The 25,201-nt window shown below is 37.4% G+C and overlaps 1 protein-coding gene across 2 annotated transcripts in view; it reads right to left on the reverse strand.

Moving 5' to 3' along the window:
- LOC580304 (ubiquitin conjugation factor E4 B) overlaps window positions 1–22,982 on the reverse strand; it is a 32,426-nt gene extending 9,444 nt beyond the window's left edge. Inside the window, exons 1-17 of one of the 2 annotated variants that reach the window (XM_030987300.1) lie at window positions 22,795–22,982; window positions 19,675–19,837; window positions 18,289–18,475; window positions 16,727–16,814; window positions 16,238–16,376; window positions 13,602–13,719; window positions 13,108–13,219; window positions 12,445–12,548; window positions 11,767–11,881; window positions 10,729–10,812; window positions 9,917–9,973; window positions 9,473–9,589; window positions 8,327–8,416; window positions 7,672–7,785; window positions 6,924–7,119; window positions 1,230–1,462; window positions 352–479 (exon numbers count right to left, since the gene is read on the reverse strand). In XM_030987300.1, coding sequence (XP_030843160.1) covers window positions 352–479; window positions 1,230–1,462; window positions 6,924–7,119; window positions 7,672–7,785; window positions 8,327–8,416; window positions 9,473–9,589; window positions 9,917–9,973; window positions 10,729–10,812; window positions 11,767–11,881; window positions 12,445–12,548; window positions 13,108–13,219; window positions 13,602–13,719; window positions 16,238–16,376; window positions 16,727–16,814; window positions 18,289–18,475; window positions 19,675–19,837; window positions 22,795–22,818 — 2,069 coding nt within the window. In that variant the 5' untranslated portion in view covers window positions 22,819–22,982. The remainder of the gene's footprint in view (window positions 1–351; window positions 480–1,229; window positions 1,463–6,923; window positions 7,120–7,671; window positions 7,786–8,326; window positions 8,417–9,472; window positions 9,590–9,916; window positions 9,974–10,728; window positions 10,813–11,766; window positions 11,882–12,444; window positions 12,549–13,107; window positions 13,220–13,601; window positions 13,720–16,237; window positions 16,377–16,726; window positions 16,815–18,288; window positions 18,476–19,674; window positions 19,838–22,794) is intronic. The other variant, XM_030987301.1, reaches the window with a different exon arrangement.
- Window positions 22,983–25,201: the final 2,219 nt, after the last annotated feature.

The following is a 25,201-nucleotide window of genomic DNA, read 5'->3' on the forward strand; positions in this document are numbered from 1 at the left end:
ACATATATTGTGTGGTCTTCTAGAATAATTATTCCTCAGGGTATCAATATCACTATTAGAGCAATAAACTCATTCTTTCTGACATGACTCAAAAGATAGCAGTGGGAGGTTATATCATAGAAAAGTTTTTGATTTTTAGAAAATCATTATCATGCTTTCAAATCTAGTCCCTCAGACTGACGAGTCCCCCTAGTAGATACATGACAGTGTCACAGAATTGGAAGCAGCCTCTAAATCATTCATAATCAATTTCTTTTAATTGGTTCTTGAATATTCTTCTACATCATGTATACATATATATATATATATATATATATATATATATATATAATACCCCAAACAGACACTTACGCTGGTCCCTTAGGACTGACGAGTCCGACTAGAAGAGACATGACAGTGCCATAAAACTGGAAGCAGCCTCTGAGTAGGTTCTCATGGAGGAGACCAGCGTCAGCACACACTTTAGCCTTCTCAATTTTCTGTTTAGAGAAAAGAGAAGTAAAAACAAACACATGTAGGGACATGCACAGATAACTGTGTATGGAGATAGTAGTAACTCTATTTATATAGCACTGTTTCCAGAAGAAACAAAGTGCTGACCAATGTACATGCCAAGCAAAAAAAAAAAAATATCCAAACCAAGTTAGTCCAGAGCTTCCAACCTCCAGAACAGAAACTTGGTAATCACAAGGCTCAAAATCAGTAATTTTGGGAATAAATCAATAATTTCCTAAGCGGTGCTATGAATCTAAAATTACGGGAAATTCGTACTATTTGGCAGCTCTGAGTTACCCAATTACTTAACTTGGGTGACGAATGACAAAGGTTATAGATGGGTGGCTGGCATTCAAACTTTGACTAAAATGATTCATAGGCTACATACATATCAACTAACCTCATGATCACCTCATAATTGATTTCGGGAAAACCCATAATTTCCTTAAAATCGAATCATATTATCTTGGTAATTATTCTATGGATGTGGTGTGGTGTGACTGAACGAGAGGGGATGAGTGTTCCATGGCATGTTAATATATCAATTTTCTTAATAGTTGTCCTATTTTGCGCAAACTTATTGGTTACTGCTATCAGACCTTGGTCTGAAACGCTTCGAAATGACACATATAAACCTAGGTTTGTCGACAAACCTCCTTTGTGAATTTGGGCCAATGTGTCCGATTTTTCAGCTTCTTTGATAACAGCCTGACCAGTCTTGCCCTTTAACTGACCTTTGTCTGTGACTTCCATCGCTCCAGGAGCTGTCTGTTCCTGCGCTCCAGGGGAGTCCCCTTCCACTGTGGCTCCTGGTTCTGAAGATCATCTGTTAGCCTGGAGAGCTCCCTCAAGGTCCTGATCCGCTGGGAGTAGTGCCTGCAGGCCGGCAGCAGGGCAAGGTGCTGGCAGTGGAGGGTCATGAAGTAACACTCTGTTGGGAACTTGGGCTCCACCCAGGTCTCTGGCTCTGAAAGAATCAAGGGTTTCAAGTTTATTTGTTCCACATTTTACAAAAAATATAGATGTACATATAAAATAAATATATATATACAATACATGTAGTATATATGAGGACGTCTCAATGATTCTCAATCCATATGATAGATTTAGTAGAACGTGAGGAACCTATTGAAAAGCAATACTTTAAAAAAATCTCGGTAATTGTATATTTGGGAAAACCATACTAACTTGGAGGGAATGACTTACTGGCAACTGCTCAGTGGGATAAGAGAGGTCGAGGATTAAAATTGAAAACACTTTTACAGAAGCATCTCAATTACAATTATTTAGCCCGGGCTATTTTGAAACTGCATAGGGCTTCTAAGGCCCCATCCCCCTATGATCTCGGCCGTGAAACATCCGATCGCCGCAAAAATTTGCATGCATGTCAAGTGAAGTGAAATAGAATACTATGGTAATTTCAATTTTTTTGAAAAATTCACTAATTTGCATATTTATGGTAATTTATGCAAATATGGTAATAACATTCACATTTTTATCCATAAATCATATATTCTTCATATTTAACCCTTACTGTACTGGGGGAGGGGGGCCTGGGAGGCCCCCCCCCCTCGACATTTTCGGAGATTGAGCCGCAACCGCTTGAAATTTTGAATTGTCGTTTCATGACTTTTTTCCCTCAAGTCTTACGCACGTTTTGATACCATTTTCGTCGCAATCGGATATACCCGTGAAGTGTTACATAACAATTAGTATGCGCATGTCATCAAAAATATGCTATAATTGCATATATTCATGTACAAGCAGAAATGTGAATACAGGTTTAGATGTATTCCTTCCTAAGTGGGTGATATAAATTGATATCGAATTGCTTTTATATGTTTCTCAAAGTAACTTGATGTATTCCAGAACAAAAGAATACATAAGAAATAAAAACAATAGATATAATAAGAAATAAAAAAAACAATAAAATACATAAGAAAATAAATATTTGAAAATCGCATCAAATTTGCATAAATTATCATTATTAATTACATCCAAATAAATATTTTGTGTTAGAAAAGAAGTTTCATATGAATAATGAGTTTCAACGTTCAAAAAGTGAAGTTTGACACGTTTTCTGTAAAATGCATAAAATTAGCATTTTGCATAATTAATTAGGCTATAACGACAAAAATGTGCATATTCGCAAAAAACTAATAACACCATCTTGTTCGTTACGTAAATATCTACAAACATGCAAATTTTCGTGTTCATCGGACATCCGACGGCCGAGATCATAGGGGGGGGGGGGCCTCCCAGGCCCCCCCCCCCCCCCCCCCAGTCAGGAGGTGCTCAAAATAGCCCAGTACAGTAAGGGTTAAACATTAATTTTCACTACATATATTATTTAGACCATTTGGGATAATAATACAGCCAAAAATATTGGAAGAGCCAGGTTATTCCTTATGTTATCTATTGTTTTGATAATTTCTTATGTATTGCATTGTTTTTTTAACTTATGTATTTTATTGTTTTTGTTGTTTTATTTCATTTCCAACTATAATTCAACTATTTTGACCCCAAAATAAACCCCTAAACTATAAACAAGACCAAATAACCAATGTTTTATCTCTTTATCACTATCATTAGGGCGCCGCACTGTGGCGACCTTCACTGGTGTTTCTGTTGGAATTACCCATAATTTCATTCTTTTTGGAGGATTTTTGTTAATTACATTCAGCCATTATGTCGTTCCTAAAAACAAGATTTGTTCTGGCTGGGTTCCTGATGCTTTTAGTTTTCCTGAACGGATTCTGGATAACTTCTGCTATAGAAGCTTTCCCTCAGCATAGAAGATTGATTTATAGTCGAACTGAGCTCCTTCGCCTACGCGACACTTCCCCGGCAACAGCACGACCACAAGGCTTTGATGGATTTTGCCATGAAGTAAAACCGCGTAAGAGAGGTAAGCGAGGGGGACTCAGGGTACGCTCAAGAAAGAGGGGTACGAAACCAGCCCTACCTAGTATGATTATCGGCAATGTGCGATCCCTTGCTAACAAGATAGATGAACTAGAAACCCTTACAAGATATATGCATGAATACAGAGAAACATGTCTCATGGGATTTAGTGAAACTTGGCTAAATGACTCGATACCAGACAGTGCTCTACATATTCCATATTTTGAATTGGTCAGAGGGGACAGAACGAGAGAGTCCGGAAAGACGAGGGGAGGAGGTGTATGCCTATACATAAACTCAAAATGGTGTCAAAATTGGACGGTGAAAGATGTGACTTGTAAACCAGACATAGAGCTAATCTCAGTGGGACTAAGACCGTTTTATCTCCCCCGAGAGTTTCCCCAGATATTTGTAACAGTTTGCTACGTACATCCTCGGGCAGACTTAACCACTGCCAGTGAAATCCTAACTGAGAACACGCATCGTTTAGAGGCAGCTGCCCCTGACGCCCCAATTTTCATCTTGGGCGACTTTAACCAGTTGCGGCTAGAAAACTCCCTACCAGATTACGAACAAAACATTAAAATTCCTACAAGAGGGGATGCCACCCTAGACCTGTGTTACGGAAATATTTCAAACACATACGAGTCCAGGGCGTGTCATCAACTAGGCCGATCAGACCATCGGAACATACAGCTGATACCGGCATATAAACAGAAACTGAAACGTAGCAAGCCCGTCACTAGGCAACGATACGCTTGGACCCCAGAAACCAACGAGGCGTTACGCCCATGCCTAGACTGCACCGACTGGGACTTGTTAATCAACTCCGCGAACTCTCTGGACGAAGAAGCAACTATTGTCTCCGACTACGTCAAGTTCTGCATTGAACTGACAATCCCACACAGACTCGTTAAAGTGTACCCTAACAACAAGCCGTGGGTGAATAAAGAGCTTCGCGATCTGCTCAGAGAGAAGGGAGCAGCACTCTCAGCTGGAAACTCTGAGTCACTAAAGAATATCCAAAGAAAAATCAAGCGTCAGACGGAAAAATGTAAACATTCCTACAAGGAAAAGATTGAACAGAACTTCCGTGAAAACAATCCCAGGATGGCATGGAAAACAATGCAGGATATTACTGGTTACAATAAAGATAAATTTAAACCTGTGGTAGTTGATCGAGATAGTGAATTTGTTAACGAACTCAACGACTTTTATTGCCGATTTGATGTAGAAAATTTCTCTATTGAAAACGAAGAAATGAAATGTAAGGTAATAGACGAAATTCCATTCAGAGTACCTATCCAAATACATGAGCATGATGTTAGACGAATGTTTGCAAGCTTACAAACACACAAGTCGCCCGGACCAGACGGAATAGGTAACCAAATTCTGAAAGTATGTAAGGATCAGTTGGCCCCAGTGTTTACTAAAATATTTGAGAAATCTCTAAGTCTAGGAATAATCCCCCAGTTATGGAAGCGCTCAATAATTATCCCTATCCCAAAAGGTAAACAAACGAAAGAAATGAATGATTTCAGACCCATATCCCTTACATGTAGCGTAATGAAATGTTTAGAGAAGATTGTGTTGAAACACCTCATGAGGCAAGTTGGGGATCAGATAGATGTGTTGCAGTTTGCTTATAGGGAAGGTAGAGGTGTAGACGATGCAATTTTGACATTTCTCCATAATATATATAATCACATGGACCACGTTGGTAATTCTGTAAGATGTTTGTTTGTCGATTTCTCAAGTGCATTCAACACAATTGTACCGCACATACTGATTAAGAAACTAATTGAGATAAAAGCACACCCTACCCTCATTTTATGGATACAGGATTTCCTAAATGAAAGAGAACAATATGTTCACTTGAGAAATGTAAACTCTAAAGTGAAACTCATCAGCATAGGAGCCCCTCAGGGCTGTGTCCTCTCTCCAGTATTATTTTCTATCTACATGTATACCAGTAATTGTATAAGCACATCACCAACATGTCAAATGATTAAGTATGCAGATGATACTGTAATCTCAGGCTTTATGTCAGACACCAGAAGTGAACAAGATTATGCCACCTGTGTAAACAGATTTGTACAGTGGTGTGAACGACACTATCTCAAGTTGAATGTCTCGAAGACAAAGGAAATGATTATAGATTTTCGGAGAAGTCCACGAGCAAGACCACCGCTTACTATTCAGGGGTCGGCTGTGGAAAGAGTTGACAGTTATAAGTACTTGGGAACAACGGTATCTGATTCACTCGACTGGTCATCAAATGTTACCTTGCTTAGAAAAAAGTGCAATCAGAGAATGTACTTCTTGAGAATGATGAGAAAAATGCATGTAGACAAAACAATTCCGACTCTATTCTACAGATCATTGATAGAGAGTGTAGCTACATACAACATAATATGCTATTTTGGGAATGCAACTCAAAAAGATAAGAAGAAGTTAGACGGTACGAGGAGAGTAGCACAACAGATAATTGGCAGTAGCCTACACGCAGTATCCACACTGTATGAAGAAAGAGTAGTTGCTAAAGTCAAACGAATCATGAACGACCCCACCCACCCGCTTCACACTAATTACAATTACAATAGGTCAGGCTTTCGTTTGTGTGTGCCCAGGTCTGCACGAGTGAGAACTCGGCAATCATTCATAGCAAACTCCATCCATATGTTCAACAGAATGTCTCAAAGACCCAGTGTTGTACTTTAATAACTCTAATTAATAATTCCCAAATTGGTTTAAAACGAAAATACATGTATGGGTAGATTGGACACCAAACCTCCTCAGAATATCAGTATATTTATATTTACCTCACCTGTTAAATCGTTTGATCACCTGACACCTCCTCTTGCTCTGCTCCATTTACTATGTTAACTATTGTTCTGAATTAGTGTTTATAAAACAACATTCGATCCTCTGTTAATCTGTGCTTAATCATATGTTAAACCTTGTGTATTCACTGTTAATGTCTACATTTTTGTAAATACATTAGTAAATGTTAATCTGTATATGTTACGCCAGTGAAAATCAAATATCCAGAAATGGACAATAAATACTAAATTGAATTGAATTATTCGAAAAATGAGATTTCCACAAATCACAAAAATGAGCGATTTTCGGGCTGACATGCAAAGACAAAAGGACACGTGACTTTGTAATGGTAGGTCTGATTTTCGAAAAATTTCTTTCAAAAGATGCGCAAGACTCTAAAGAAAAAAGTCACAAAATTTCAATGCAAGATTTTTTTGCGTTGAAAAATTATCGCGAAAAATGCCGGGCAAGATAGGGTTAACGGCTCCTTTACAATGCATTTTAATAATGATGCATTTTGGTAAGAACCCAATATCCCTTTGAAGCCCCTCCTCTACCGATCACTACAGCAAGCCTTTAAGTCACTCCTTAGCCGCTTGTTCTGTCATATTCATCTGAAGATGGTGGGTGTAGCTGTAACACCCCTCCTCTTCTCCTCCCTCCCTCTCTCCCTCCCCCCTTCTCCCTTCTTTTCTACTCACTAATTCCTTTAAGCCATTCCTGAGCCTCCTGTTCCGTCATATTCATCTTAGTTTCCTGAGAGACGTCTATCCTAGCCTTAGGGTGATGCGTGTATCGTACATCCACCTTGTTGAGCTGTATCTTCTGACTGAGACGATGGAAGATGGCTAGGAGGTTGAGCATGAAACCATCCCCAGCGACCTGGCTCTCATCAACCTGTAAGGTGCAACAGAATAAAAGCCTGATGGGTATCACTCAATATAAATATAAATATAAATTTGCTCATAAATAATAACAAACAAAACTTCTTTCAGTCAAAATGCCTGAAGTAGAATAAAGAATTGCTACTCATTAATAATGAAACCTGTAAAATGCATTTGAGGTACATTGTAAAGGAACGCTAAAGGATATGCTACTCATTAATAATGAAACCAATAAGATGTATACAACGACAAATTAAGGACTTTAGTTTATGAAATGGCTATTCAAATGATCAGTTTTTCCTTCTCCAAATTGATAACTCTAATAATTTCTCAAAGACAAAGAAGAAGACTATACAGTGGATGACTAAAACAAATGACATTTTAGCAAACAACCAACAAGAAAAAAGAACTTATCAATGTCCTTCAAGGTTCATCCTACATACATACTATTTAGTATTACAGGGCAGAGCTGACTTTCACTTTTAAAATCTGTGGTTTGTTGAAGGTATGGGTGAATGGGGGACAGTAAAATAAGGATTGAATAGAATAAATTCTTGCTTCGTACCTGCATTTGAGCTCTCTTGTTGTTTCTGGATAATACATTGCTTAGGAAGGATAGCATTGATTCTCTGGTTTCACTGTTCACCAGCATACTATGCACAATGTGATGCTGTTCCACCTACAATCAATCACATAAAAACAATAATAATCATAATAATAATACTAATAATATTAATAATAATAATTGGAAAACAAACGTTTTTTAAAAACAAAATGCACTTCAAAGCTAATTGGAAATTATTACTCAGACTTAACACTCTGGCAGCTGTTGTGTATCTAGTGCATTTGAAAGGGAACAAAATCTGCCAGGTAGCCCTTTAATATCTGGGTCAGAAGAAATAGCAGATATACGATGCCTTGTCTAAGGGGAAATATGCATCAGGCAGAGATCGATCTCTTCATTGGAAGTCAAGTACATGAACCACCTAATGATGGTGCATCTACAACTCAAACTCAAAACTGGCAGCAAGTCAACAAAATAAAAATAACACTTTTTATGATCAATCTAAAAGCGAAATAATTCATTTTTGGTGATGACTAAAAACCTCAGCAGTTGTGCACAATGTAATGACACAGTTTCAAGAAGGCTGATCTAGCCTAGGATCTAGTTGCGGTTTCGCATCTCATACTATTGTAGGCCATTTACAAATAAATCTTACCCTGACTTGCTCTAGTACTCTTTGGAGTGTATCAGTTGCTAGCCTGGTGCTGTCTGTTGTTGTAGCAAAGTATTTGTCTGCTACTTTTTGCTGCAGGGTACACGTTGAAATAGTGGAGAAAAGAAATATATATCAATCATAAATGTAGTAACATTTTAGTGTTCACATATCCATCCCAAATACGCATTGTAACTAGATTAAGGTATTAAAAGTAAAATCTGCAAAAAATGTGCTGAAATTGCCCTCATCTATCTTTCTTATTGTCATTATTATTGTTGTTATCATTTTATCATTACTACTATTCTCATTGCTACTACTACTACTACTACTACTACTACTGCTACTACTACTATTACTACTATGCTTACTACTACTACTACTACTACTACTTCTGCTACTACTACTACTACTACTACTACTACTTCTATTACTACTACGTATTTATATGCCACATTTTGCTAAAGGACACATGGTGATGGAGTAAAGAAGAGATATACACAGCATGAGAGACTTTAAAAACCTTGAAATGCATTTATCTTGAATTTATATTCATTGTTCAGGCATCCATTGTGACCTTCTCTTGGACCAGGGGGGTGTTTCACAAAACTTGTCATCAGTGACAAATGACAGTTTTTGTTATAAGCTACTGAAATACTTGCTTCTGATTGGTTATCAGCAGATTTGTCACTGATTTTTGTCATTTTTCGTTGAAAAAAGGCTTTGAGAAATGGGTCCCAGGACAGTTTGTACACTTTTGAATGATTGCTGAGTGAATGCCACCACTGATTGGATAAGACACATGACACCACTTACGTCACATCCATGAGGTTTTTGGGTTCACCACGTGGGTAGCCCTGAAAAAGACTGTCCCATATGAAAGGGGATAGAAAGTAAAGAGAGGGAGAGTGAGGGGAAAGTATTCTTGCAGTTTTGTCTTATGGAGGACTACTTGGGATTGTCGGGAGAGAAGTAGAGAAAATAAGGAGAGAGAGAGAGAGAGATATTCTTTTGTGAGTGGAGTCCTGAAAGGGAGTGATGAACTTAGGTTGTGAATGCAGAGCGAGAGAGAGAAAGGGAGGGAGAGAGAGGAAGAAAGAGAGATAGAGAGAGAGAGAGAGAGAGAGAGAGCAAGGCTCAATGACTTACATCATCTTCAGAAAACACAGAAAGTCTCAAGCAGGCTCCTAGAAGAGATAGTTGTTCAAGCTCTCTACCAGCTGCACTGCTTACAGGATCAGGTAACCACAGAGGGGATGAGGCAAGCTAAAAAGATGACAAGGAAAAGAACAAAATATAAGATTCCTTCTCCTCCTTTTTCCTTCTCATATTCCTCCTCCTCCTCCTCCTCCTGCTCCTCCTGCTCCTGCTCCTGCTCCCCCTGCTCCTCCTCCTCTTCCTCCTCCTCCTCCTCCTCCTCCTTCTTCTTCTCCTCCTCCTAGTTTGTCCTCCTCTTCTTCCTACTCCTCTAATATTTTTTCCTCATTACTCTTTTCCAGAAATTACTTTACATTTCCTTCTACGACATTTCTGCCGATTTGTCCATTGCTGATAGGTCACTGTCAATAACGATCTTAGAGATTTAATACTTACAAGGCTACATATAGGTCTTGCATTGCCATCTTTTATTCTGCATAGTTCACTTAAAATCTGAAATAAATACAAAAACAATCATAGATTAATATCCGACATGGATAAATTGCAATGAACAACTTCTGACTATGGTTCAGCATTGTGTGGAAGTGTTTTTCAATCAATGTGTAACTGTGTTAAAACTCCTAAATAACTGAGAGCTCTATTTGGGGCAGTCAACTAATAAAAGAGCATTCTCTCAATGTGAATGGTCTATGAAAAGTCTTTGCACAAAATATCTGAAAATTAAGAAAGTTGTTATTCCTTAATATTTAAGAATGCGAACATATCCTAGATAATTATTTTCTTTCAAGTATTTACAAAACAATATAAAATAAAAGGAACTGATACATGATACGACTAGAATTGCTCATTCAATTCTGTAGCCATAGCCTTCATATGACTAACATATCTTCCAAGACCAATTAACAAATTTATTTGGACATATCACACATTGATCTTGCCTAAATGCATAGATTGATATTGGAGCAAGTTTTGTTATACTGGTAGATCTACCTTGCAACAGAATTACACTAGAGACTGCTGTTCTAAAAGATAAAAACAATAACTTTTTTTCCAATTCTTGGCTGACTTTCAGATTAGTTTGCCACGTGCTATCGGGCTTCCACATGTTTTTTTTTTATTTGACTTATGCCATCCACGCAGGCAAGGGCCTCGTGATGGCTTCTGTATGGTGATGGTATGCCAGGTAATTCTGTCATGCATATCTACATGGTTTTAATCATCCTTCATCCTTGAGGTTACTATCATACCATGAGGGGTGTTCTGTATTCATCCGTTGATAAGGAGCTTCGTTGAAGTCTCTGTATTAGCCCCATGATGACAGGAAGGAAGATCTAAACATGAGAAAGAAGAAAAGAATATTCCTGTTTATCACTGATACAACTCTCGTCACTGTTACATCACCATTTTCATGTAAAGAGGATAGGATAGCCTGCTGAACAATTTATATACAGTTATATATTCAAATTATTACTATCACCAAAATCATCATCATCATCATCATCATCAATTGTAACAAATATTATTGCCTTTGTGTTCATGCTACATTTTACATCATTCCCACCATCAACATCTGCCCTCCTCCTTCTCCTACTATCCCTCCTCCTCTTTAGTATGACCATCATCACCACCACCACCACCACCACCATCATCATCATCATCATCATCACCACCACCACCACCACCACCACCACCTCCACCATCATCATCATCATCATCATCACCAGTAACATCGCCATCTCACTGTTACAATGGTTAGGTCTTGAATCATTGTGGATCATGATAACTCTGCAATACAAGCTCTTGTTAGAAGCTGGCTGGCAGACTGAATTCAATCATACTCATCATCATCACCACCATCATCGTCTTCACTGTCGTCATCTTCATCATCACTACTAGTGACTACCATTTGAATCATCATCGTCATCATCACCACCACCACCCCCATTTTTATCATTACCACCTAACAGGGATTATCTCATCTCATTCATAATCCTCATCATCACCATCATCATCGTCTTCACTGTCGTCATCTTCATCATCACCACTAGTGACTACCATTGGGATCATCGTCATCATCATCATCATCATCATCATCATCACCACCACCAGCACCACCATTTTCATTATCACAACCACCACAGTGATCTTCTCATCTCAATCATAATCACCATTATCATCACTTCCATCTTCATCATCACCACCACCACTACCACCACCATCATTTTCATCACCACCACTACCATCATCATCATCACAATGTTCTCACTGTGACCAAGGTTACTTACAGTCTTGAATCCTTGTGGATCAGGATAACTCTGCAATACAAGCTCTTGAAGGAAGCTTCCTGGCAGACTGAACTCACTTAACATGGGTAACAATGGTGAGTGATCAGTAGAAGACCTGATCATGCAAAACACATTAGAAAATTAAAAACAAATTAAAGTAAGGTAAAGGAAAATTAAAGGCGCAATTGCAGACAATAACGGTCTAAAATACTTGCTCGATTTGAGTCATCCTCAGATATGCCAAAAGTACCAATTTTCTTAAACGGAACACTTGACTAAGAAGCTTCCAAATTTACTCTACTCAAAGAAAAATCTGTCTCAATGAGGCCTGTTAAATTGAAAACCCTTCAAGCTTAACGTTGAGATGTTATAGTCCTTTCCATTGGACAAAAAACAACAACTAAGATGTGATTTATATATAGATATACAGTATGCAGATCACAGCACAGAAATGATCAACTTCATAAGGAATGCCATATATGCCCACCAATTTACATATCAGGGTCCTTTTACATTTAACCTGTTGAAATTAACAATTTACAATTGATTGATTATTAAGTTATTAAATATATTCCATTTGGCTGGCTTTAAAGATTAAGCAAATATGGTACTGATATGTGGCAGTAGTTATAAATCAAGTGTGATGGCAAAGGGGTGGGACATTGTTTGGAAGTGTACCTAGGCTGAGTGAAGACTCCCTGTAGTAAAAGAGCAGCGTGGCATACAGCTTGATGTCTGGTCGCCTGTAAAAGCTCTCTCATTGCTGGATACTGTCGGTAAACCTATGCAACAATCACAACAACAAAAAATAAATGAACAAGTAAACAAACAAAACACACAAATGTACACGATAGATCAATATCAATATCCTCCAATAACGAACTTTCACACTTCAAACCATCACTATACTAACGTACATAATAACCCTAACCTAAAACGGTAAAACCAAAAGGCAGCCACAACCTAAGACTAGGTATTGACAGGCTCCTGGGATACATGAGCATCTAAAATCTAAGTCTGAACCCATAAATTAACAAATTAAATGTAGGTACATCTGTATGTTTCCATATGAATAATAAATATGGGTAAGTAAATAAACATCAATGAATCATGTGAGCAGCTGCCTTTTGTGAGTTCCATCTTAAATGATTGTAAGTGCATGTGGCACTCTATTTGTGGATGCATTTGCAACATGTGAGACACCATAATCATTGTTGTTAATTTAATTAGATTTTTTTTTTGTTAATGTTGTTATACCATGATTATCTTGTTTTATTGTTATATTTCTTAAAAATGCCGAATAAATAATACAATACAATACAATACAATACATGTACTTACTTCCGAAGCTGATCGTTCCTCTCCAGAAGCTCTCTGTACACACTGAACGAGGTAATTCAGCATCTCTGCCTCGCGTTGAACAACGGCTGTTGCCGATGGTGCGGAAGGTCCGCTGAGGGTGTATAAATAAACATAAATTGTTACTATGAAGACATAATCTAGCCTAGCAGCTCCAAGAAGACCTCGAGGTCTTGACTTTAGCTCACATAACATAACATAACATCTAACAACTGATACGCATTATGGCATGGATCTGGATGAAGCAATCTTTAAAATAAAATGTTAAACACTACGATGAAGCAGTCGACCACTTAGTGACTCCCAGCCTCGGCTTCGGACAAGGCTTGTGCATTCCAACCAGGCGGTAAATGCGTAGTGCTCAAGAAACAATACACGTAGTTAGTGTGCGTTTTGCACGGAACACACGGTGTACGCAATATGGTATCGCGCTAGGGATATCTCGTGTGTGTGACGCATGAAAGACTTCAACTCACCTTGATGTACTGGCTCCCTGAGATTCTGGTAGATTAGAGTATGGATTGCCACTTGATGAATGTAAAGTGAGAACCTCCATCAACACCAAACACACTAGGTCTTCCATACTCCCAAATACTGAAAAAGAAATACAAATGAATTATTGATTAGGTGTTATCTTTATTTTTTTCCCATACAGACCCTACTACTTTTTCTAGCCATTAAAGATCTACAAAGGAATTGGTTGGCTCACAATTTCACAATGTATAGATGTCATCCAGTTGCTTGTAAGGATAGTAGAATTTGTTTATGTCTATCATCTTAATTATTTTTCACCTTTCATTTTACAAATATTTTAAATTCAAACTTAAAAGGAAGAACCATTAATAATAGCTTAGAATATTTGTAACATGATTATTACAATTTACAAATTTACCAATCAATTGTTATTTAAAGAAGCTTTGTCGTAAGAAAAATGCTTTTTATCACAAATTTATAAAAAGAGAAGATGTTTACAAGAAACAAAGGAATATTGTAAATAATGCGATTAGAAGTGCAAAACGTGACTATTATCAAAAGAAATTTTATGGTAAAAGAAATGATTTGAAAGAAATATGGCATGTTATAAACAATATTCTAAAACAACAAAAGAAAATTGACTGTCCAACTCTTTCAAAAGATGGACAAAATATTGAGGAACCATCAGAAGTGTTGCGAGTTTTTAATGAATATTTTGTTTCTGTTGGTGAGAATGTTGCAAACAATATGCATAATACTTTAACCTGAGGTAATCAATACAGTGTTAAGTTTAAAAGAAGTCAAAAGCCCAGGTTACGATGATATACTGTAGACACCAAAGTTTTAAAACAATGTATACACATTGTTGCTCCAGTGTTAACTCATATTTTCGATACCTCTATAGAAACAGGATGCTTTCCAGATGCTTTAAAAGTTGCTAAAGTTTTGCCAATATTTAAAAAGGGAGATAAATCTTTGTGTACAAACTATCGACCTGTGTCCCTGCTTTCGGTCTTTGATAAACTTTTTGAAAAATTGATATATGCAAAACTTATGTCTTATATATATGTAAACACAATATCTTGTACAATAGCAATTTGGTTTCCGCCCGGGACATTCTACATCTATGGCCCTACTTGAATTTATTGATCAACTTAATACAGCTTTTGAAAATAAGAATATTGGACTAGGAATATTTTTGGATCTATCAAAGGCATTCGACTCAATCAATCATGATATTTTGTTACGTACATGTAAGTTGAAATTTTATGGTACTGTATTAGAGGAATTTCTTTAGAATTGATACATAGCTATTTATTTAACAGAAAACAATTTGTTTATATAGATGGTGTTAACTTCACATTATTGACACTCGCTGGAGGTATTCCGCAAGGGTCAATTTTAGGACCATTAATTTTTCTATTATATGTTAATGACATACAACACGTAAGCCCAAACCTTTGCCCAATCATACTTGCAGATGACACAAACCTCTTTGTGTCTGGTAAAAACATCAATGAAATATCAACCATAATTACTTCAGAAATACCAAAAATTGAGTTCTGGTTTTTGGCTAACAAATTACTTATAAATTCCAAAAAAACTAATTATATGATATTCAAGCAGAAAAACAAAAAAATTTCAGGTCAAATCTGTGACATTAAAATTAATAACTATAATATATTACAAGTTTCTAATACTGTATTTCTTGGAGTGACACTTGATGAAAATCTTACTTGGGCTCCACATATTAATAATACCCGGCGGAAGATTTCATGTGCAATAGGTGTATTATATAGAATATGACACTTTATTCCTCTAAATATATTGATTAATATCTACAATGCAATCATTCTTCCTCATCTGTCCTATTGTACTTTGATATGGGGACATTGTGCAAAAACTTTAATGAATCAAGTTTATGTTTTACAGAAAAGAGCACTACGAGCAATTACAAATTCTCACCCCAGAACCCCATCTGAATCTGAAATTAAATTTACTTACCATATTTCAAATACATGAATTGCAAGTTGGATCATTTATGTATATGTACAATAAGAATATGTTACCTTATATTTTCGATAATATGTTCAAAATAACAAAGGATGTTCATCCACATTACACAAGACATGCTAATGATTTATATACATGTATTCCATTGTTAAAATACCATACTTTACGTAGATCAGTTAAATATTCCGGAGTAATCAGTTGGAATGCAATACCTACCGATATAAAAATGTGCCCATCTGTTGCCTCATTTAAACGTTAATACAAGAACTATTTAATGAAGGAATTCCTATCGTATGCTTAATTTAATTAGCCAATACTCATTTGTTTATTTATTTACTACCCATTGCTTCTTTTCTCTTTACTTTGTATTATTATCTGAGGACACTGGAGCCCAGGTTTTGAAAGGCCAATGGCCTCTGCTGGCTCCTCCATATTCTTTGTATTATTTATATTTATATATTTGCTTATATGTGTATTGTTAAATGCATTTTTTTACGAGAAATGGAAATAAAATGAACTTGAACTTAGTAATAAATTACTAAAATCAAAGAAATCAGACAAAAAGTTTTAGGGTGCTTACTATAAACTCTACACATAAGCTCCTTTTGTTGTTGTTTTTTCTTACCTTTTGATGGATCTTCAGCAAACTCTGCTGCCAACTCTTTAAGATACAGAACACCTGAACCTTGCTCTCTCCATGATATATGAAACACTTTAGACATGACCACCAACAGGGTGTGTTCACTCACTCCGCATAAGAGCAACTAGAAACGTAAAGATAAAGGATACTTATGATTATAATTCCATGATATAAAAAAACACTTTAGACATGACCACCAACAAGGTGTGTTCACTCACTCCGCATAAGAGCAACTAGAAACGTAAAGATAAATGATACTTATGATTATCATTCCATGATATAAAAAAACACTTTAGAGATGACCATCAGTAGAATGCGTTCATTTACTCCACGCAAGAGTATCTAGAAACGTAAAGATAAACGATACTTATCATTAACATTCCATGATATATGAAACACTTTAGACATGACCACCAACAGGGTGTGTTCACTTAATCATTATAAATATATGTGTATTTATTAATTCATTCTTACTCGAGGGGAAGACTTCTTCTTGGCAGAGGGAACTTCTTCCACTTCCGTAGTCTCAATACCAGAATCCACATCCATCTGAGACAAAGACCTAATCAAAAACACAGACAATACAACATGCGTTAAAGCTTATCAACACTAGTGTGGCTCGGAGGGATTAGACCACACAGCAAGGTCACTGACAGGTGGCTATCTCATCAACTCAGCTCTCAAATAACATAAGAAATAGAGGATCATGGGGGACCAACAGGCACCGATTGGGGAAGTTTTCTATATAGAGGGAGCAAGTAGCTACAAGTAGGACAGTGGGGCTTTCAAGAAAGTGGTACAGAAATGTAGCTGGTTTTTGCAAGTGTAAGATCAAAAGCTCATATTGAGGAATGAGAATTAATCTTTGGATTATGTTGTGTAGTATTGACCCAAAACCCAGTTAATTATAAAGTACCCTCATATTTATACCCTGACAAGATGCCCAATTTGAGATGCACTTAAACGCCAGGTTCATATCTTTATAATCCTTCCCCATAGAAAGACCAAGTGCATTCATAATCCACCTCCCAGGAAAGAACACATCTATTATGTTTAAGCCCCATACATAAAACTACCAAGTTGTCTATTGTTTTGGCGGCCCTCACTCGTGCCTTTGTCCCTTTGACACAATGTATACTAGTATTCTTCTGTATAAATATTACATGTTCTGGCTTTCTGGAGGGAGCCCAGTTTTTATCACCATTAAATCAAGACCCTCTTTCTAGCTGGCTCTCTCTTCATTTTGTGTTTTACATACATGTATGTGTAAGTCTATAATGATGTGACTGATTTGATTCTCCAAAGTTTGGAGATAATAAATACTCTCATATGACTCCGGAAATAATAATAATATTTAATTTTTATATAGCGCTTAATACAAATGTCTCTAAGCGCTTTACAAATATACTATTACCCCAGTCATTGGATTCAGTGCTTGAAATCTCCACTCCCTGGGGAGCATACAAGCCTCTCCTTGTATGTACCTCTCCTACTGCCAATATCTCATACACCGATTGGTCCGATTCCAACACAACAATTAGCAGGATCCCAGGTAGTGAAGTTGTCATAACTTTGATAATTAATTGGAAATGTTTCTTCTCAAATCAATCTAATAGTCATGGTTCGGCACTAACAGGCGCCCGGGTCACAAATCTAGGTCCAGACCCCTGACATTTCTAAATGTTTACATGTATCAAGACATTAAAAACTAAAATCTGCACCCTCTAACAAAAAAATAAATAATGTGCAGCCCTGTAAAAGTCTTTAATTTATTTTAAACATAAAAAGGTTGATTGATAAAGCCTAAAAATAAAAATGTTGTATTGCCCTTTAGGTGCCAAAACATAGGTCGATTAGTCAGATTATTTTTTTTTACTCCCTCTTTGGGCTGATATTTCTCAGTTATGAATGCTTTAATACATTTTTTTTCCTAAAAAATGGTAACATTTTATGGGGGGTCGTCGCAAAGGGCAATACAACATCTCTTTTTTGTATGGCCTAATGTGGACCAAGTGAGAACCCTGGTAGTTACATACCCTACATCACATGCTGATTGGCAGTCCATATCCATGCTCTGTGGTGGGTCAGCGTCCAGACTCCCAACCCCGCTGCTATCCAAGCTGGGCATAGGCTCCTCTGAGACAGGTGATTGGCTGCTTGCATTGCTCTGAGCGCCCTCTACGGAGCTTCCTCTTCCTAGATCACTGCAGGTACCTGAAGAATCTACAATCATGATAAATATAATGGGTGGTATTCTCGAAAGTTGACTAACTTTAGTCCATGGTTTAATCCACCGACTAAGTATGAAATGCCAAGTGTCCATATGAATATATTTTTAAATGATTTGATATGTCCCTTTAATTACCATGATAACATAATTATATCATACTTACATGTATTGTTGTTTATCAATTATGTCTTTAAACTTTTTTTTAATTAATGACAGATAGAATTATTAAAAAACATAATCATATGGACACTTGGCATTCCATACTTAGTCGGTGGATTTAACCATGGACTAAAGTTAGTCCACTTTTGAGAATACCACCCAATGGCACTTGTGCTATGCTTGGACTATAGCACGTCAACATTAGAGACAATACCTACACCTGGCTTTATTAAGGAAAACTGAAAGTTTTTTAATGCTGATATGTACATGTACATTTAGTTTTGAATTATCTTTAATCTGAAAGCTGAACATGATGTACTGCAAGTACATGCAATTAATGTTGTATTTGTTTAAGTATATATGCATATTCCTTGTGTTTTATGCAGAACCCTGCAGAAGTCTAGTACAGTACGTGAATGTTCAAACTTTTATCTTTTGCAACATAACAGGCTACTCTGGAATCGGGATGAAATTTGAAAGAAAGAAAGAAGTGAATAAACAAATGAATAAACAAAAACACAACTAAATAGAAAAAAAATAATAAAAAATAAAGCAAGTGTGGTAAATACCACTCCAGCAAAGCATAGAGAGTCAATCCTAATGCATATTGACCTCTAGCACTGCATGCTTGCTGTGAGGCAGGTATTATTATACCCATACATACATGTAAATACACACACCACACAATATCGCATAGACTCTACACAATCAGCTGTAAGCAAAGTTTGACACTAGACTTACAATTTGAATTTTTAAATTGTTCTTTTTAACATCAGTAAGTTAAAAAAAAATGTATTTTACTGCTATTTAGGTGTCATCAATTGTCACTAAAGTACCGATTTTGAGTGAAATAAGTTGAGTTTTGTACAGTGATGTTTGAAATGTTGAGAATCAAAAGCACAGCTTTTACTACACAGCCAGGATAGTGATGCTCCTATGTGTGGTAAATACATGAATAATATCTGGACTGTATGCTGAATTGACAAAAACCTGAATATGAATTATAAAATAAGACTTTTCAATGACATCTCACCTGCAACATCAATAGCAAGTGGAGGTCTTATTGGGCTAGCTGCAAGCTGAGTAGGAGAGGTAGGTGTCATTGACTGCTCCGCCCCGAATTCCTGGCTTGGTGTCGTCCTAGCCACTGGACCTGCAGGACTTCTATCTAGTCGAGCTAGACGCCTCCGTCGAATCTTACAATGAAAACCAAAATTATACAAACATCAGATCAATCATGGTCAAATTGATACAGGAAACTAAACAGATGACGAGTTAAATGCATAGACAATATATTTATAGGATAATCTACATTTTTTGCTCTCTATACATGTGCATTAAGAAAAGAAATTAATTCTGTTTCTCAAATTTTTGTCCATTAAAGGTATAACCAGTTTTGGAAACACCTCTCTCTCAAAAAATGAAATTGAAGCTCTTATTACCAATCATGTGAAAGAATATGTTTTGACTAATACGTGATGATACAAATTTTGCCAGGAAACCACCTACTAATTGATATATTTGGTAAATTAGAATAGTGCTGTAGCTGAACCGCCGAACCGAACGGAAGTTCGCCGAACATGGCACTTCTGAACCGAACCGAACCGAACCCAACGCAAAGGCCTGGTTCGGATGTTCGGCAAAAAAAATGTAAACGTTTTTGCAAGCTAATAAACTTTTCATTTTGTACCTAATTTTCATGTTATGATTGCTCATATTATATTTACTTTTTTGCCATTTTCCGCCCTTGTGATTTATGCCTATCCAGTGGTGGGCGCAACTTCACTGGCGCCATTTAACCCAAATCCTGACCACGCTACGTCACGATCGCAAGGCATAAGCAAGAATACATGTGCGTGATCAAAACAAGTTCAGCTCAATTTGCTCAAACCCATTGAACAAAAAATTAATATTTTAATTGTAACCATATCGGACAAATTGTACAATATAAATAATGAAATAAATATATATTATAGTATGGTATTTATTTATTCAGGAAAAATAGGGATTTTATATTTTTCCTATTGGAAATAAAAACTTATAAAAAACAGTTCTTGGCGAGCCTGAAAGTCTCTATTCAAGATGGCACCTTTCGTGACTCTAACATTAGACAACAACCGTCTCGGAAAATCTTTTAAAAACATCATTTATTGACAAATTGAAAACATGATTCTTTTAAAATTGAAAATAAAACACGATTCAAGACGGAAATACGAATGTAAGTAGTATTTTTCTTCACAAATAATTACGTTTAGAGCAGATTTTTAATGTGAAATTCGTGCTGGTCGGAAGCAGTGTGCAGAAGTCCTCCGTGCCGGTCGGGCCCGGCAGGGCGGGCGGCCTGCCCAGTCCCGACGGCCGTGGCTATAACGCTGCTTGCTATTAAATTACCGAACCCCGAACCGAACCAAGTTCGGGTGAAAAATTGCCTAACTCTGCCGAACCGAACCAAACACGAACATAGCGTCTGACTTACAGCACTAAATTAGAATATCTATCCTGACTGGATAGATAATGCGTAGTCCTGTATACATCTTTATGTGTACATGTACAGTGCTTGTAACTTTACCAAGACTGGGCCAAATTTCAAATCATTTTGATGATTCCAGAACCTTGCTGTACACACCAATACTTATATTCTAGATGATCAACCTTTTCTGATCGATTCCACAACGTTTCTTTCACAATGCAATGGCATGACCAGAATGTGGAGAAGGAAATATGAGTCTGCAGATATGTTCATTACTTCAAAGTGGCTTTTGTGTACACCAACATAAATATGAATCAACTGCTCACGTAGACATTTTTAACTGAAATATTTTTTTAAACATTTTTCATGCATGATTTACTGCACAAGCTCGACACTCATGTCTAGTGCTGTGAGAATAAGGTACTGTGTGTGAGACTAGCCAAATTTGTTCGGTGGGCGTTCTGACTGGAGCTCATACATATTCATATTATGATGTCGCAAGATCTCTATTTGGGGCTAGAACAATGACATCTCTGTTCACAGTTTCCCTTCTCAATTTGAGATGGCTGTAGCTATCGGCCTCAAACCAACGCAAGATTGACAAAAACATTGTACTCTATCTACATGTACCTTCGAATGTGCAGTTTTTAAAAATCTGCAATTAAAAAGATATAGGTCTAATCTTTTTTCGTTATATTTTCTAGACTCTAGTTGTTAAAAGTGACATTTGTGCACATCTGATATGTTAATCTCTATCAAAAGTTCTTTCATTTAAACAGATTCCATATTTTTAGGGTCTACCTACCATTGAGAAGGATTTTAGTGAGCTAACCTCCACGCCCTCTCGGACAGAATTATTGAATTCAAATACGTCAAAATCTGCAAGATCGTCAACAAAATGGTGAAAGAGCATTACAGATCCCTGACTATAGGTATGTTGTGGAGTGTACAATTGTGTATTTGTTATGGAATTGATTCCATAGATATTTGTTTTCTTTTTTTTTCCCTTTTTTTTTCTTCTGGTAATTTTCTAACTTGGACGACGCACGCACAAATCGTAGGCGTAGAAGCCTTACGCCCGGGCATTGGCCTCCCTAGTATGGGCATGGCACTTAATTTTTTTGCTACAATGATACGATAGCCCCAAAACTGCAAAAGATCACACACGCACGCAGCAGTTGGAAAATACCCTTCAGAGTTTTGGAGGAGCTGTATCTTTAGATAGAAACATCAGTGAGGCTTGAAATTTGAAAGTATTATTCTGATTACATTTTTTAATGAAATATGAAACAAAAATGGTGAAAAACTGTCCAACATTCAACATTGAAAATTGAAAAATCGTCAGACACCGTAACTTTGTCTTTACACTTTAGCGCTAAGTAATGACTCCTAATGCGTGTTTGAGGCTGAGGTCGATACAGTTTACAGTAAGACTTCATGCATAAGTAGGAGTGATTGTAGGAGTGATCTTAGCCCAATTCATATATTATTAGGCTACTAGATCTAGACTAGAATCTATTCATTAAATGTATACGTGTACATTTTATATAAGTAACACAATATTTAACGGGTGGGACAGCGTGCAACTGCACGGAACTGAAACACAACAACACGAAGAAAGCTAGAACAGAACAAAGAAATCAACAAAGCCTCCGCTGTATAATATCAGTTATTTCACAATACCTCATCTGGTGTGAGTTCACTCATTTCCACGATGTTTGTTGCAATGTGGTTCCGTTGCAAAGTGTGTGGAAAAAGGCAAGGTGCGGCCGGAAAATGTTCTGAATTTAAGACGATAGAATTATTCGTTCATTCATTCAGCTGATTCATTTCGCCATTTTGGCTCCAGACGTGCGTACGCGTGCGTGCGCGTTTGGTTCTCAATCATTCTCAATGATACGTTCGCAAGTATGACGCACACACAGCGCAGGGCTTGTTATGATGACAACGCATAATTACAATAATAATAGTAATAAAAAAGCTTGCTTAAATAATGATCAAAACAAAGAAAGATAGAAGGAACAGATTACAGGGACAAAACTCCGCCTACTCCTTCTACTCCTGCTAGGGAGGGGGGGGGGGGGGGGTAATGAGCTTTAACAAAATATTCCCATGAGAAAATATTCTTTAGCGGCTAATCAGCCTCCACCCGGCCGCCCCGTGGGGGCGTCGACGTACCCTAGCGCCCTCTGCGTACAGTCATGATTCATTGGCTAAGCAATGGCCTCGTTACTGTGAGCCCCCAGGATCAAAACCGTGTCGATATGCTATATTAGTGCCCTTTTATGAGGTATTAATCCCCATTACTGTCAATTATGACTTAAGGACGTAAGTCCCCTAGTTGATTAGCATTGCAGCACACACATGCTTTAGCAGTCACGCAAAACAAACCCTCCCCAATTGTCATTCAATAAAATCTGAGAATGTATGCTATTATCTAGATCTATTAGGAATAAATTATTGTCAAAATCATTCTATAAATTGGGCTAAACATAATTATTCCACCATTATGACCAACAGTGTATATATATATATAACTTTTTTAAAGCCAGGGGGTCCCGGGGCCGTCGCGCCTTCCTCCCCCCCCCCCCCCCCCCCCTTTGGATCAGCGCCTGCCCTATGGTTCAGAATCTGGCCGGTTCTTTAGTCCCTACACTTGACTCAAGCCGCCAAAGATGGCGTTATGAACGAACTAATATTAATAACCTGAACGACGAGCAAATATAATATCACCGTTCTTCCCTGGATTTTGTCAAAGGCGGTAGTATGCACAGTGGCGGATCCAGGAATCTGTTACGGGGGTTGGGGGTGAGGCACTAGGCGCGGATCCAGCCGGCGGCAGGGGGAGGGGACCAAAGAGGGAGCCCAATTCATGAGAAAACAGCGAAACAGCCAGCTGGTGAATAAGCGGGGAGGGGGGGGGGGGGGGGTAAATAGCACGGAGAGGGGGCCGGGCCCGTCCCCCTGGTTCTGCCACAGGGGGACACAATCGCGTGGGGTGAAATATAAGAAAAAATATGAAGCCAAGCGACAGAGCGAAGCGTCAGCGGCGAGGGAGCGGAGCGACCATGCGACCAAGCGGGAGTGGTCGGGGAGGGGGTCAAAACACCCTGCTTAAGTAGGAAACATTTACTACCTTATAACCCTTTTCGTTTTTACTCGACGCCCATTCTCCACACGATGACGTTATGGCCCCCGCATGTGCTTCTTCAAATTCTCCTTCTTTCACGTCTTATGTTATCCTTCGTTTATTAATTTATATTTTTCTCCCTCTATTTTCCTTATGTTATTCTTTGTTTTTCGTTCTTTCATCTTCTCTCCTATCTTTCCATTGTCTATTCTCGGGCAAAGAGTTAATCATTTTCTCCTTCTTTCTTTCCTAATGTTATTGTTTGTTGTTATCATTCTATCATATTTTCTTTTTATCTTTCCTCATATTATTCTTTGTTTCTTCTTTCTATCACCTTTTCTTATTCTTTGTTTTTATCGTTCTATACTTTTTCCCTACCATTCCTTATGTTATTCTTTGTTTTTTCTATCATTCATCTTCTCTTCTATCGATCCATTTTCTTCTGTTTTTTAAAATTATTTTCTTTTTCTGTCTTTTCCTATGTTATTCTTTGTTTCTTCCTTCTATAACCTTCTCTTTCTGTCTTTCCTTATGTTATTCTTTGTTTCTTCCTTCTATCATCTTATCCTATGTTATTCTTTGTTTTTATCATTCTATCACTTTCTATTTCTGTCTTTATTAATGTTATTCTTTGTTTTCCCTTCTTTCATCTTCTCGTGTATTAATTTTGTATTTATTTTATCATTCTATCACTTTCTCTTTCTGTCTTTTCTTATCTTATCCTTAAATTTGTTTCTTCCTTCTATCATTCTTTCACTTTCTCTTTCCGTCTTTCCCTATGTTATAGTTTGTTTCTTCCTTCTATAACCTTCTCTTTCTGTCTTTCCTTATGTTATCCTTTTTTTTCTTCCTTCTATCATCTTCTCCTATGTATCAGCGCTCAAAATACACGGGGGCGGTAGGCGATTCGCCCCCGTGAGCTACATAATCGCCCCCGTCAGGTTGCTCACGGGGGCGATT

Source organism: Strongylocentrotus purpuratus, unplaced genomic scaffold (assembly GCF_000002235.5).
Source record: "Strongylocentrotus purpuratus isolate Spur 01 unplaced genomic scaffold, Spur_5.0 spur5_scaffold_16, whole genome shotgun sequence".
Classification (NCBI taxonomy): domain Eukaryota; kingdom Metazoa; phylum Echinodermata; class Echinoidea; order Camarodonta; family Strongylocentrotidae; genus Strongylocentrotus; species Strongylocentrotus purpuratus.